This window comes from Geosmithia morbida (genome assembly GCF_012550715.1).
Source record: "Geosmithia morbida isolate 1262 chromosome Unknown scaffold_5, whole genome shotgun sequence".
NCBI lineage: Eukaryota > Fungi > Ascomycota > Sordariomycetes > Hypocreales > Bionectriaceae > Geosmithia > Geosmithia morbida.
Window position 1 is genome coordinate 708,042 of NW_023336192.1, and position 13,888 is coordinate 721,929.

The window sequence follows — 13,888 nt, forward strand, 5'->3', positions numbered from 1 at the left end:
GGGGGGGGGGGCGGGCACCCTCTGACTGTACAGATAATAATACTCCGTACAGACAGAGTACGAGTACCGAGCATTGGTACCCCCTCGACCAATCATACCTCCTCAGGCACTCGTACCGGGGAACGAGTGCGCACCCGGTGCCAGGTTGAATTACGGCCTAGAGTCGGATGTGAGAACCCTTTTCGGCTTCCCTGCTCTTGCATATCCACCCAGCCGGTCCCGTACTGCTTGGATGGTCCAGACTCGACAGGGTTTGGCCTGGTCTTCCTTGACCTTTCCCTTTTATTCCCTTCCCACGTCGGGCCTGTCCTTTTGGTGCTCCACACTCCCAGTAATAAAATACTCAACCCTGGATGGGTACGAGTACGTTGTACTGACGTACCCATCATCCTTCTCTCGCCCGTCTTCTAGAACGATTCAGAAGTGAATCCTCTCACCCCATCCGTCCAGGTACCAGTACCACACCATCCCATCCCCGCGGGAGCGGCCGGCCTTCCGGTACGAGTAATCGTCCTACACCCTCCACCGAGTACGTAGACCCGAGTAATATATTACTACTCCATACACGTAGTAGTAGTAGTAGTAGTAGTAGTAGTAGTAGTAGTAGTAGTAGTAGTAGTAGTAGTAGTAGTAGTAGCAGTAGCAGTAGTAGCAGTAGCAGTAGCAGTAGCAGTAGCAGTCCCTCGTAGTGGTTGGCACCAGCCATTGCATCATCCTGGTGCGTGTCTGCGTGTCGTCTTCGGAGACGGCAGTGCATCCATCACACCGACACCCTCGGGCTGCGGCCAACGGTCAGACGGATGCTTCGTACGTGCTGCATGGCGGGGGAACTGTCAGTTGTCACCAACACCTAAAGCGACGACTTACTGGTGCTCGTGCTCGCTACTCCGTATGTGCAATACCGGTAAGCTATACCGCAAGGTACGGTACGGTACGTACACTCTTCCTTGCTTTTTCCCTTCTTCCCTCCTCTCTTTTCTCTTTTCCTGGGGCAGCATCATCAATCATCTCGTCTCCCCTGACCTGACCCTCTCGCCACCCTAGCGTGGTAGCTTGGTAATGCTTTAGTGTCATCATCGGTGCGGCAATCACTTGAGAGGGTGGCGGCACCTTGGTCACAGAATCGACGTGATATCCGCAAAACGACAGGTTTCCGTGCCTCCGGCGCAAAAGTGTGCCTGTGTCCCTAGTTAGTGGCGTGCTGAATGGCCGGCGGCAGAATGTCAAAGTGACAGACCGGACGATAATGATGCGACGTAGATGGGGCGATCGGAATTAGTAACGAGCCAGTGTTTGCAATTTCGGTCCGGCCCTGGTGTGCGTGTCAAGGGCCGGGTACACACTCGTTCATTGGCACAATTTCAGCACGAGCATTACTGTACACATCACGGATTGGCTAGGTATCACATGTAGACCGAGAGAGACACAGAGTGTCGGTCACCACTCACAGCGTCTCATCAGCGCTTGTCTGTTCTTTCCCACTGGATTCGATGCTTCCGCGCTGGGGGCCCTGGCTGGCAAGTGCTTGTTGGGTCGGCAGTCCTCAGATTGACCCAAGCAGATGGATTGTTGAAGAGTCGAGCCGTCCGTCGCTAATTGGCCGTCGCCCCCCGGTATCATCGCACCATGGGATCATCAAGGGTGTAGCATGGGCATGCACGCACGATGACTCGGCAGTACTCCGTACCTCCTCGTACGAGCATCCGTACTTACGCACTCCGCAAGGTGTAAACAGCAGACCAATGTACACCTTACCCGTACTACGTACGGAGTACCCGTACGGTCGTACCATCAGCGTTTAATCTCCACAGAATCGTCGACGAAACAGGTGGCCGAGGATCAGTGGGCGCCCATCAGCTAAGCCTTAGCGTATTGACGAAGCTGGCGGTGATGAGCGGTCGACCAGGGTTCATTCTGAGCCTTGCTGCTATCTGATTGACAGCAGGCAAGCGTAGCAGTACGTACATATGTACGTAGCACGGTGCATCGGTGGGGAGAGGGGGCGACAGTGGATCCGTCCCAGCCAAGGTTTGCCGTGTCAAGGACTCCAAGCTGTGGTTCCTGTCGACCCACGCGGGTCCCGGGGATGCTGGTCCGACGAACGGGATGACACCCGTCTTGGGGCTTCTTCAACCAAGCAACCAAGGAGCCATGCTAGCTTCACCTTTGGGTCCTCGGGAAGAGGGACCGCTCTCCACAACCTTGCTACTGTATGCCGACCTGTCACTCTTGTGATCCCTGACCTGGTCGTCGGGCGTGCATATGCACGGCCATGGTACGGAGCAGAAAAAGGAAAAGGAAAAGGAAAAAAAAAGAAAAAGAAGCGGAGGAAGAAGGAAAAGAAGAGAGAGTGTAAGATAATAACGACAATAAATGAGAAAAATTAATAAATAATATGGGGTGGCGAGAAGATGCAAAGTTCGGCGATTCCTTCTAGGCGGTAAACAGAAAGCTTGCATTGATGCAATAATTTCCTTGCTGTGATCCTCTCCCCATTTCCCACACCCCTTTCGAGCGTGCACGAGTATGCGAGAGAGATGGAAACTGGGAGATAGGATGATGATGACGAAGATGGGAAGAGTGCGAGGAATCTTAGCTAGCTGCTCGTTCCTGCAGGTCGCGGCAGGAGCAACCCACGGTACCTGCAGAGTGCCACATGCATCATGTAGGTACCGCCCGATGCTACTACATTCTCCACGCACCGGTCTATGTACGTCGCCAAACATTCAATGGGTGGCCCCTACGAGTAGGCCCCTACGAGTAGGCCTCGCTCACGGCCGCAGAGATGGAGAGCACGTGTGGTTTCGTTGCAATACTCGGGTAAGGGACCCTCTCTTTTTGGGATTTAGCACCCAGCCTACCGGAAGACTGTGTATCATATCACTCGTAGGTCTGAATTAATGCGTGTCCCCTCTGTAGCGATATCATGCAGACGAGGTATTAATTTAGCATAATAATGCTGTAAATCATGTTGTATCACGGCTAATACGGTACTCGTATAAGCAGTTGTACATCTTGTACATAAGATTCCCCCAGGCACACACACACACATCAGTGGAGCGGGGGTCATGCACGTTCCAGCATGCAAAAGTGCCACCGCTAGTTGTGTTGTGCACTGATATATGTACTACTACTACCTGTAATTATTACTGCGCCCACGTTATATGCAATACCATTTGACTGCATGCATTAGGATTGTGCCTGCCCCATTAGTGCACATATTTCACATTATGTCGGCAGGTGATATGAGGGTATTACCAGTAGCAAGTACCTGTACCAAAAAAAAAAAGTAGTGCCTGAGCTAACATGATGTTTTCTCTTGGGCCTCAGTAGCGGGACTGATAGGCCCGTATCAGTAAGAGAGGGAAAACAAGGAAGAAAATACCCGGTTGGCACCTGCCTACTTGTACATGGCGGTCCGACTAAGCTGTGACTACATCTGTATATCTCTTCCTATTCTCCTTCTCGTGGTTATGCCACAAAGACGTAATGTATAGACGTGCGCGCTAGGGCAGGTTCTATCCACGTACAGTTATAGCTGTAATCATACTGTCAATGGTGGTGATGGTCAGACTGCACGAGGCATTACTCATTACTCGTATGGCATCAATCGGTGATGATCTTCTGATCCCATGTGAGGACATTTCCATGCTGCATCATGTATGCTTTTTCACATGTAGTGTTGTTGCCTTGCACTAGCCGTGCGGTAATTAATGCTATACTCGTACAGCCTACTACAGTCTACTACAGTCTACTGCAGTCTACTACAGTCTACTACAGCACAATACTACTCCGTAAATCTGGACTACATGTATGCATGCTTGTCGGTCTAACAGGCACGATGCAGCGTGCTCGCCGCTGCTCATGATACTCCGCAAGCGGTGACATCGTCTACCTGCACGAGTGCAGTCTACAGACAAGCGTGCGAACCTTTTGGTGCGCATAACGCAGTTCGCTATACTGCGCGGTATTGACACTAGTGGTTTCAATCGTTCCAATACAAGCAAGTACTCGTACTGCTACTGACTCTAGTCCTTACTACTGGGACTACTACTACCTACTAGTACGGATAGTGTCACTTCGTGAGCTGGCGGCTGTTCGGTGTCGCGGGTAGTGCTCGCACTACTCGTACTAATTAATACCAGCAGTAATATCACGTCGCATGTTATGAGGCACCATGCAAGCACGGAGGTACATGTTCATCGCAAATAACGAGGCAGGCATAATACAAGTTTGGCGAGTCCCACTTCTTGAGATGAGTCGCTGGTCGATCCTATCTTGTGCAAGTGCGTACATAAAAGAGACAGAATATGCATGCATGGGCCGACAGGGACGACGATGTCAAGCCACCAGTACTACTATTCAATATTATCATCAGACTTGAACAGTTTAGTGCTTCACATCCGTGGTTTATGCAGCGCTAGAGTTTCAAGCTGTCTCCGACCCGTGCCCATTGACCAATGGGGTAGAAGCCCGTACCTGACTACGGCTTAGATGGTACTAATGCCAGGTATTTTTCGTCTTCGTTTCACTTTGTGGTGGCGGCAGTGGTGGTAGCAGTAGTACAGCATACATATATGTATACGCGGCGTCACCTCGTAATGTACATGCAACTTAGACCGGAGCTATCAGACTTCGCGTGGGGGAGTCTATAGAGAACCAACGGCAGTTCTCTCTTCCCTTCTACGTTCTTCTCCTTCTCCGGTCCCCGAGCCCATGTGTCTTCCTTGCGAGGTATTATACTCCGTGCAGTCTCTACTAGACCGGCAAGTTTGGGGGACTAACAGCGCAGCCAGTCAGCCACTTGTTGCGTCCAACATGTCGGGGCTTGCAGTAGCGTTGGTAGTACTGCTCAGACTGTTCTTCACGAGACGCTAAAGATCCTGACGGAGACCTGGTGACAGAGTATCATCGCCTTCTCAATGATACTCACTAGTCTGAGCCCTGGGCCGTGACGATCTCATTCGTTCCGGCAACCTGCATGTATGCCAGGTTAAGAACTGGCGATGTCGCAATACAGATAATAACCGGAGTCCGCCGACGACGTAATACTAGTCCTCGTTCATTACTCGTAGTCTGGAGAGTTCAATATTCGGGGGACCCGCCTACATCATCAGAGGTAATAGTACGAGTAGTGTACTTGTAGAGCAATACGAGTGGCAGTAGTATCACTACTAGCATCACTACTAGTATTACCCACTCTAGCTCCAGGAGCTATGAGGGGCCCGCTTAGGCTGTCGCCTCTCGATAGCACTCGTAGATTGTGCGACGACGAGGAGCACTTGCACTCGCGATATGTACTAACAAAAAGCGCGGTATCTTAGCATCGCCCAAGGGGGCATAGTATCCGCTCAATCGTCCGCCTGGTATGAGATCGTCATTGCGGACGGCCGAATCATCACCCCCACCGCCACACTAAAATAGAGCCACTACGAGTACAGAGGCACCTGTTTTTACGTACTCGCGAGGCTTGTCGATATCGCCCGTCCCACTGGGGGACATCTATTCGATGACGCATATTGGTCGGCATGGGGGATATGGAGAGAGAGAGAGAGATAGGTACGGAGAAGAAGACATCCGGAAGCTCTCAACTCGCCGATGCTCCACGGGACGCGTGACTCTGCGGGTTTCGCTAAAGAAGAGCCTGCATGAGTCCGTGGGATATACAGGGCTGATCCCTCGTGGCGGTACCCAAGCCAAGGTATTTGGACGGCGTTATCATCTTCTCTCTTCTTGCTTCACTCGTAACTGATGTGTCTTGGTACCATAACCTTCCTCCTCCGACACTGATCAATTCGCCTTCAAAACGTCGGTCGCCGTCAGGTAGGGCAATATAACACGACGTAATGATATCAAACAGGTCTGATACTGATATTCAGAAAGGATAGGTAATACTACTGTATTATACCTAACTATATATATATGTACGACAGGTACTAATACAACCACTGATACCCCCATGATTGAGCCACTTTCGGGGTGGGGCTACTGTAAGGAACAGCCGCGCTGGTGGCAAAGTTCTGCAACAGGATGCTTCGTTTTGTGGCGGATGGCTTTCGTTGCCCGTCTAAGCCTGGCCAATACGAGGCTGTGATGGCCATCTGAGCTGCCTATTCGTCTGCCGTTCGAGATCATGCCTCTCTCTCTCTCTCTCTCTCTCTATTATTATCACTCGTAAACGTATATGCAATATGCAGGCAACCTATAATAGGCTTTCGACAGCTGAAGAGGCTTTGCAGGAGCAGCCCCAGCAGCAGTCACCGCTAATACTGGGCCACCTTGAGAATGCACGAAATGGCGGGATTTCAACTTTCACACTCTCTCGCTCTCTCTCTCTCTCTCTCTCTTGATGGAGCACAAGTTCAGAGAGATCTACGGACGTGCCCATAGGTCCACCCAGGCGCAGTAGATGCACGGTGAGGACTCAAGATTGCGCATGCCCCGTCGAGTCGTCTAACCGGTCCGTCAAGACGACTGGAGTCTGTATGGAGTCCTTCCGGAGGGCATGTGCTCGCAGGGTGGTTGTAGATGTGAGCAGGAAAAAAGAAAAAAAAAAAAAAAAGAAAGATTAATAGATAAATATAAAAGTGACCACCGACGTCGGCCCGTGACTGGTTGGTGACTGTGGACATAAATAAAAGAAAAAAACCCCGGGCACACTTGTGCGCCCGGGCTCGTATTGGCTCCAGTGCGTGCGGGTGTCTAATCACTCGGACTCGGGGGAAGGTGTGCAGATGCTACTTACTACCTGCCGCATGCTCTAGTAATTAAACTAAGGCAGCCAACCCCCAGAGGACGGCCAAATCAAGAGGTCGCATAAAATTAATCCTACGACGGATACTGCGCTGCTTGGCATAATCCATGTTCCCTCGTTCATCCGCTAGCTCTGATTGGTATAATGTACTCGTACGAGTAGTGTGCGTTTCCTTCTCTCTCTTCCACTAATACCTTGTACGAGTACTGCTACGTCGTTTCGTTGGAGAATAATCAATCACCCAAGTCCAATACAGGGTACTGGGTATCATCCTCCTCTTCATAAGCAAACTAGAAAAAAAAGAAAGAAAGAAAAGAAAGCTATTTAGCACCATCCAACCCATGCCCGGGACGCCGCGGAAGAGGCGTTATGCTCCCCGCCGACGGTGTGCGAGTGCATTATCATTACTAGGACTTGGAGGATGGGTACGAGTATAGCATGGTGGACTGGACGCCCTTTGGCTGAGGAGGGACAGAAACGTTGATTCTCAAGGTACGAGTAGTCTGCATCGAGAGTGTGCATTATTTGTCAGTTTGCGAGGTATTACTACGTATGTACTCCGTAATACCGCAGCACTATTAATACATTAATACTAGCAGCAGGACTTTGCAGTGGCAGCAGTATCATTACTAGTCGTACGACATGACGATACATCCCAGTCTTAGTACAGATCACTGCTTGCACTATCACTATGCAATTCAACATATGCCGAGATATTAAGAACGCGCCAACCTGATGAGCGCGTACTTTGTGCACCCTCACCTGCGCGGCACTAATACCTCCGATCACTGGTCAACATCACTCCGTCACGGAGGCCTCGTGCCTCCCCAGTGAGGGCGAGAGACGACGCGGCCTCGTCATAGTGCGCAAGCGATTGATGCACCATTGGAGTGAATGGGGCCCCATAGGCGGCTATTGGCAGAACATCGTACGTCCTATGCGACTAGAATGCAGGAACCGCCACTGTGACCAAAAAAAGAAAATAAGGAAGAAAAAAAAGCAGAGAGAGAGAATCGATGTCCGACTAGTTATAGCAGGTCATGTATGTGTGCATATGCAGTTTGCGAGAGCAGAAGAACCAGTCAATCAAGACTTCGCAAAGGGATGCCGGGAGGGGAGGGTGTGCCGATCAGCAGCATCACGAGATGGTCACGTTGCCGCCCTCTTGTTCACACACAATACACACACAAACATATGATGATTTTTTTTTGTCCCATTGCTCCCCCCCCCCCCTCGGCTCCTCATCATTACTGGTGGGCAAACAACGCCTCCACCATATATGTATGTGTGGGTGCGCGTGCGCGCGTGTGTGTCCAAGAGAGACAGCTGAACAGTGCAAAGCTGTTGGTCGAGAGAGGGAGCAAGCGTCAATGACGCGCCCAAGGGATAATGTGACACGACACATCTCACACAACTCAGCGAATGGTTGTGCACAAAGACGCGCGACGCGCCAGTATGGCGAGGGATGAGATGGGGTTGTGTGTGTGTGCGTGCGTGCGTGTGTGTGTTGTGCGCGCTGGATGGACGCGAGCTGTGTCTGCTACGACCTCCACTAGTAATAGTCTTACTGCTAGTACCTCCCGTACATAATCTTCCCTTGTACTCTTGTCCTATCACGTTACGTGATATGCATTGCTTGTGACGTTGATCGCGTTCCACAATGGCACAAGGGCGCGTAATAGATAATAATGCAACGCAAGTGCAAAAAATAAAAAATAAAAATAAAAAAGACCAAACTTGACTTATGCACGCACCCCCACCACCATCCGCCGCGAAGGAAGAAAGAGGGAGGAAGAAGCCAGCTATGCACAAACGCGCCCACCCGCTCGCTGGCTGCGCACAGATGAGAGAGATGTAACTCGTACGGATGTGGTATGCCTTCCTCTCTCTCTCTCTCTCTCTCTGTCTGTGTCGTCCTTCCGTTCGCCTTCATCTTCGCCTTCGTCACCGTCGTCGTCGTCGCCGTCGTCGTCCGCCGTGTCCGCAATAATGATCCGTGCATGATTACTACTGCTATTATTATATACCGAGTGCTCCGTATTACGAGTATATTACTGGTATACTCGTAATAAACTACGGTCAGGTTACTTGACTTGTTCATTCTGAGTGCTACTAGCTGCTATTAGTATGGAGTAGACGGAGTACATATATACGTAGTGATACATGGCTTGATTCCCATTACCCCATGCATCATGCGTGTACCCCGAGTAATCCCATTTGATCAGTTTTGACACAATTGCGAGAAGGCTTCCATCGTTTTTTTTCCCGCCTTTAGCCTGCTGGTTTTACTCTACGAGTACTTGTACGGTACTTGGCTAACACCCTCCTCCCTCGTCCAGAATTAGAAGCATCAACTACGACTATTCGGTACTCTACCAGTAGCACTCCGTCCGTACGTACCCGCTGCGCCTTCTTTCGTCACCGAGAGGTCGGAGAAGAAGCGAGACACATACGTCTCTCAGCCCTCTCGTCTCTTCCCCTTCTACTTCTTCTTCCTTCATCACTCTTTCGTAATGACAAGAGAGAAAAGTGACGGAGGGCAACACGAAGCTCGACCGGTGGGCATGAGAAACAGAAATTGATATTAATCCTGTGCTGTCAACCAGGAATCCCTCGGTGATGGACAGGGTTCTACTCTTTCTCGTACGAGTACCGAATATTGCCTCTAGAAAATTAGTTGAAGAGATGAGCAGCGACCACTCCTGCTACCAGTAAGGATATACAACCAGCGATACTCTTTTGTCGAGTTACGAGTACACATGCACACCACCGCCACCCATCATGACACACCCCCAACTGAAAAGAAGGAAAAAGAGTCCACACACCCACGCCCACACCCACACCCACGCCCACGCCCACGCCCACACCCACTCCCACACCCACTCCCACACACACCACACACACACACACACACACCAGCCCCAAGCGCATCCGAGCGGCTTCCTTTTATTTTATTTTATCTTATTTGTTTTTCGACTTCTTTCTAATTCTTCTGCCCCAGAGAGAGGAGCCACGGTGGCAGGGGTCCTGGTTGGAAAGGGACGCACGAGCCGTCTCGTCCGGCTGGATGAATCCCTGGTCTGGGAATGGTGTCCACCATGGGCAATGACATGGGTGAGACAACCGTAGGCCCTGCTGGCCCGAAGTCTCTCGTCTCTCTCTCTCTCTCGCCATCTGCCTATCAACCATTTACCTTGCGTGCATGGGGGGCGGTGCACACTGCACACTGCTGTGGCACCAGTTGATCTCGGGTCTCGACGTGGTACAGTACCGTCCTACGTATCCAGAGTACTTATCCTCCAAGGGCCCCCGGCTCCAGGTCCAACGTTCGCCTCTTCGTTGCTTCCTCCATGATTTTGACATCCTTGTCTCCTCTCTCTGCTATTTGTCTTCTCTTTCTTTAATCCGTGGCTCGCATTTCTTCTTCGGATAACTCTTCGAAGTTTTCCTTCCTCTCCTTCTATTATTTATCAAGCACACGCACACCCAAACACGCAGCACTTACCACACAACACATGTGATAGACACAACATCTTTGTTGCCCTCGCTCTCTTCCACAAAGGCAACTCTTGATATCAAACGGCACATCGTTGTACAACATCAAACCTTTCTCCTCGAGCTACGCTGTACCAAAAACAAATAGGAACGGTCTTTGACTTGACTGCTCTGTCCATTCCTTTTCTTCATCAGACAAATCTCATAGGGACCGGAACCCTATAGACCGATCCTTTGGCTACGCCTATTACGCAGAAGAAAGGATCCTGCTCGCGCAACTGTATAACTGTTACTCTCTACGACACCACGACCTGCACCACCTATACAGAAACCCAAATCCTAATAAGAAAGAAACCAACAGCTTTCAGGTATGGCAGAAGAGGCTCCCCTCAGAGCTTGCAGGTCGTCACCTTCTTGGCAGCAGGAAACTAACAAGGCCCAACTTGGAACACACAGACACAGCCAAAATGGACAGCACCATGGTGGCACACCCCATCTACCCCAAGACCGACGACCGTCAACAAGCCTTTGTTGCTCACCAGCAGGGACATATGGCCATGTACGCCGTGGCACAGTCCACGGGTATGTACGTCCATGCTCCCACGCTTTACAACAATGTCATGACCCCCGTGGGCTCGCCCATGCCCTCATCTACCCAGAAGCCCTCCATCATGCTGGATACGGACGTGGACTCCTACTTTCCCTCCACGCCGCCTCTGTCCACTTCGGGCAGCACTGTCGGCAGCCCCAAGAGCTTCGACGCTCTCCAGACGCCCATGAACCCTATGTTCTCTGGTCTGGACGAGAACGAATTGCCCAATGGTCATATGGACCCGATTGAGGCTTCCATCCTGGACTGGTCTAGCTGCGGCTCCCCGCCCATGACGCCGAGTAAGTGAAAGAAGCTCCGTTTGCTGTGCTGTTCTGGCCTGCGAACCAACCGTTGCCTCCCCATTCGGCCACATTTCGTGATTGGCGGTGGCGGTGGTACCGCAGGCACGAGCCTTATATAATAAAGTGGAGACACAGAGAGCTAACCAGCAAGCTTCAAATGCAGTGTACCTTCAATCTCAGTCGGTCAAGGCACCTTCTTTCAGCAGCTCCACCTTCAACGACTCCTTCTCCAACACTTCGTGCCCATCGCTCTCACCGTCTCCTGCGCCGTACGCCCAATCTGAGCACGACATCTCCTTCTGCGACCCTCGCAACCTGACCGTCTCTGGCTCGTCGGCTCACTCCACTCTCGCCCCAGAGGCTTCCGTCACCCTCACCCTCGGCTACGACGAGGCCCGCCTGGCTCAGCCAAAGGCCGAGTCCCACGTTGCTACCCACCCCACCTTTGACTTCAACCCGGAGCTGCCCGACGGTCTGCCCTCGTTCGAAGACCTGTCGGATCTCGAGTCTGAGGAGGACTTTGTCAACAGCCTGGTCAGCCTGGACGAGCAGAACACCCGCGACGTCACCCGCCCCCGCGCCGGCACCGGCTCCTCGGTCGTGTCCCTCGGTCACGGCAGCTTCATCGGCGAGGAGAGCCTGAGCTTTGACGGTGAGGAGTGCTTCCAGTTCGCCTCGGAGCCCAACACACCTGCCACCTCTGCCTGCAGCGACGACTGCCACAGGGACAAGCGTGCCAAGTGTGCCAACAACGAGCCGGCCGTCCACCCCGCCGTCACCATGGTCCCCACCGACGCCAAGGTCGAGGAGACCAGCATTCCCGACAACGAGGAGAGTACCAGTGACTCGAGCCCCTCTTCCGGCTCCGACACCCCCAGCGCCTCGGGCGGTGCCTCCAAGTCGTCCACCCGCCGCGGCCGCAAGCAGTCCCTGACTGATGACCCCTCCAAGACTTTCGTCTGCGAGCTGTGCAACCGTCGGTTCCGTCGCCAGGAGCACCTCAAGCGTCACTATCGCTCTCTCCACACCCAGGAGAAGCCCTTTGAGTGCGAGGAATGCGGCAAGAAGTTCTCGCGCAGCGACAACCTTGCTCAGCACGGCCGCACTCACGGCAGCGGTGCCCTCATCATGAACATCCTCGAGGAGGGCGAGACGGCCCCGGCCCACGATGCCTCCGCAGCAGGCGTGCCTGGTGCACCGGCCCCGGATGACTACAAGACCTTTGGCAAGATCCTCTTCCAGATCGCCTCCGAGGTTCCCGGAAGCAGCAGCAGCGGTACCGGCAGCGACTCCTCATCCGAGAGTGGCAGCGACGAGGCCGCTAAGAAACGCAAGCGCGTTGACTAGAGGACCTGCGACGAGAACCAAACCAAACAAACCAAAAAAAATAAAATCGGAGGATACGATACCCAATCCTGGGGTGAAGGCCGGGACACGCATACAAACAACAACAACATCATCATCATACCCATCATGGTCCTGGAGACTTCATTTTTTTCTATTTCACCAGACCAATGTCTGACACGATGACACGAACCACTTCTTCTTCGCTTTTGCCTATGCCTGCTTGCGGTCTTGCGGCAAAGCTCTCTTTAGGGTCGGAACAAACAAAAAAAACATAATTATTTTAACTTTTGGGGCGGCCACCATGTTTTTTTGGGGGGATATTTAGAGGAGTACAAAAAAAACAAGAAGCATATCAGAGATTGCAAGCGCTCACGGACTGGAAACTTTTTGCTTATTCTGTTGTTTGGCAGTGGCTTTATTTTATTGTTTTATCTGCGCTGCATTTTGTCTTGCCTTTCCACTTGTTTTACTTGTACATCATCAACATGATTTTTTTTTTTTCAATCCTCACACTCCGTGATCCATTTCTTGTCTTCCCAGCTTGTGTGCGTGCTGTTTTTACTCTCGTGTGAACTGCCACTATGTGGATAGAAGTGAATGAAAGGATTGTTCCTACAGATGGCCGTGGGGTGTGAGATTTGAATTGCTTCTCTTTTTCACTCTACATTCTTTCTATTTCTCAATCTCTCGCTGCTACCGTTTTTCGATCTTTCCTCTTCTCGAGGATGCTGGAGAGACATGCCACTGCTATGGGTGGGATATATCATGCTAGAGACATGAGAACATCTGTACCTTGGTAGTCATGATGACTCCATGTTTTTGCAACGTGTTTTCTTCTCCTCTCTCTTCTCTGTACTTCTTATACCACTCACTATATTTCATCTTTGAACCCACACCCAGTAAGAGACAAAAAAACACATCAATCAAACCTCACCTCGTTCATTTCTTCACAAGATCCAGTTCCACCAACTTTTGCGTGGTAAGAATGATGGATTAGCTGGCACGGCCTCATGGGTACCTGCGCGCGATGGGGCCCTCGATGCACGCCTTTCCCCACTCTTCGGACTACGAAGTACGTCGTCGTAGTTAAGTCGGTGATGATGATTCCATCATCTGTCTACTACTGACGGGCAGGCCGGAGGAGACTAGCAGCGCCTGTCACTCTGGGCGGTGTTGGGGAGCCTGACGAATCAAGTCCTCTCTGACGGTCAGGAAACCTCATGTGCGCTAAACAAGAGGGGATTGCCAGTTCCCCACTGTCAATCACGGGAGCATTGCAGATACAGCTGTCAAAAGAACTTGGGCGCACACCCACACACCCACACACACATACCTACTACTTACGGTAAGAGTGACACCGGAGAGAAGGAAGAAGAAGTGGAAGAAGAAGAAGAAGGA

The 13,888-nt window shown here is 51.6% G+C and overlaps 1 protein-coding gene across 1 annotated transcript; it reads left to right on the forward strand.

The window, feature by feature from the left end:
- Nucleotides 1-10,716: 10,716 nt before the first annotated feature.
- On the forward strand, nt 10,717-12,490 carry GMORB2_6221 (uncharacterized protein; the record flags this gene model as incomplete). The annotated part of the gene is made up of 2 exons (XM_035468191.1): nt 10,717-11,140; nt 11,307-12,490. The coding sequence occupies 2 exons, from the start codon at nt 10,717-10,719 to the stop codon at nt 12,488-12,490; spliced, it is 1,608 nt and encodes a 535-aa protein (XP_035322172.1).
- Nucleotides 12,491-13,888: the final 1,398 nt, after the last annotated feature.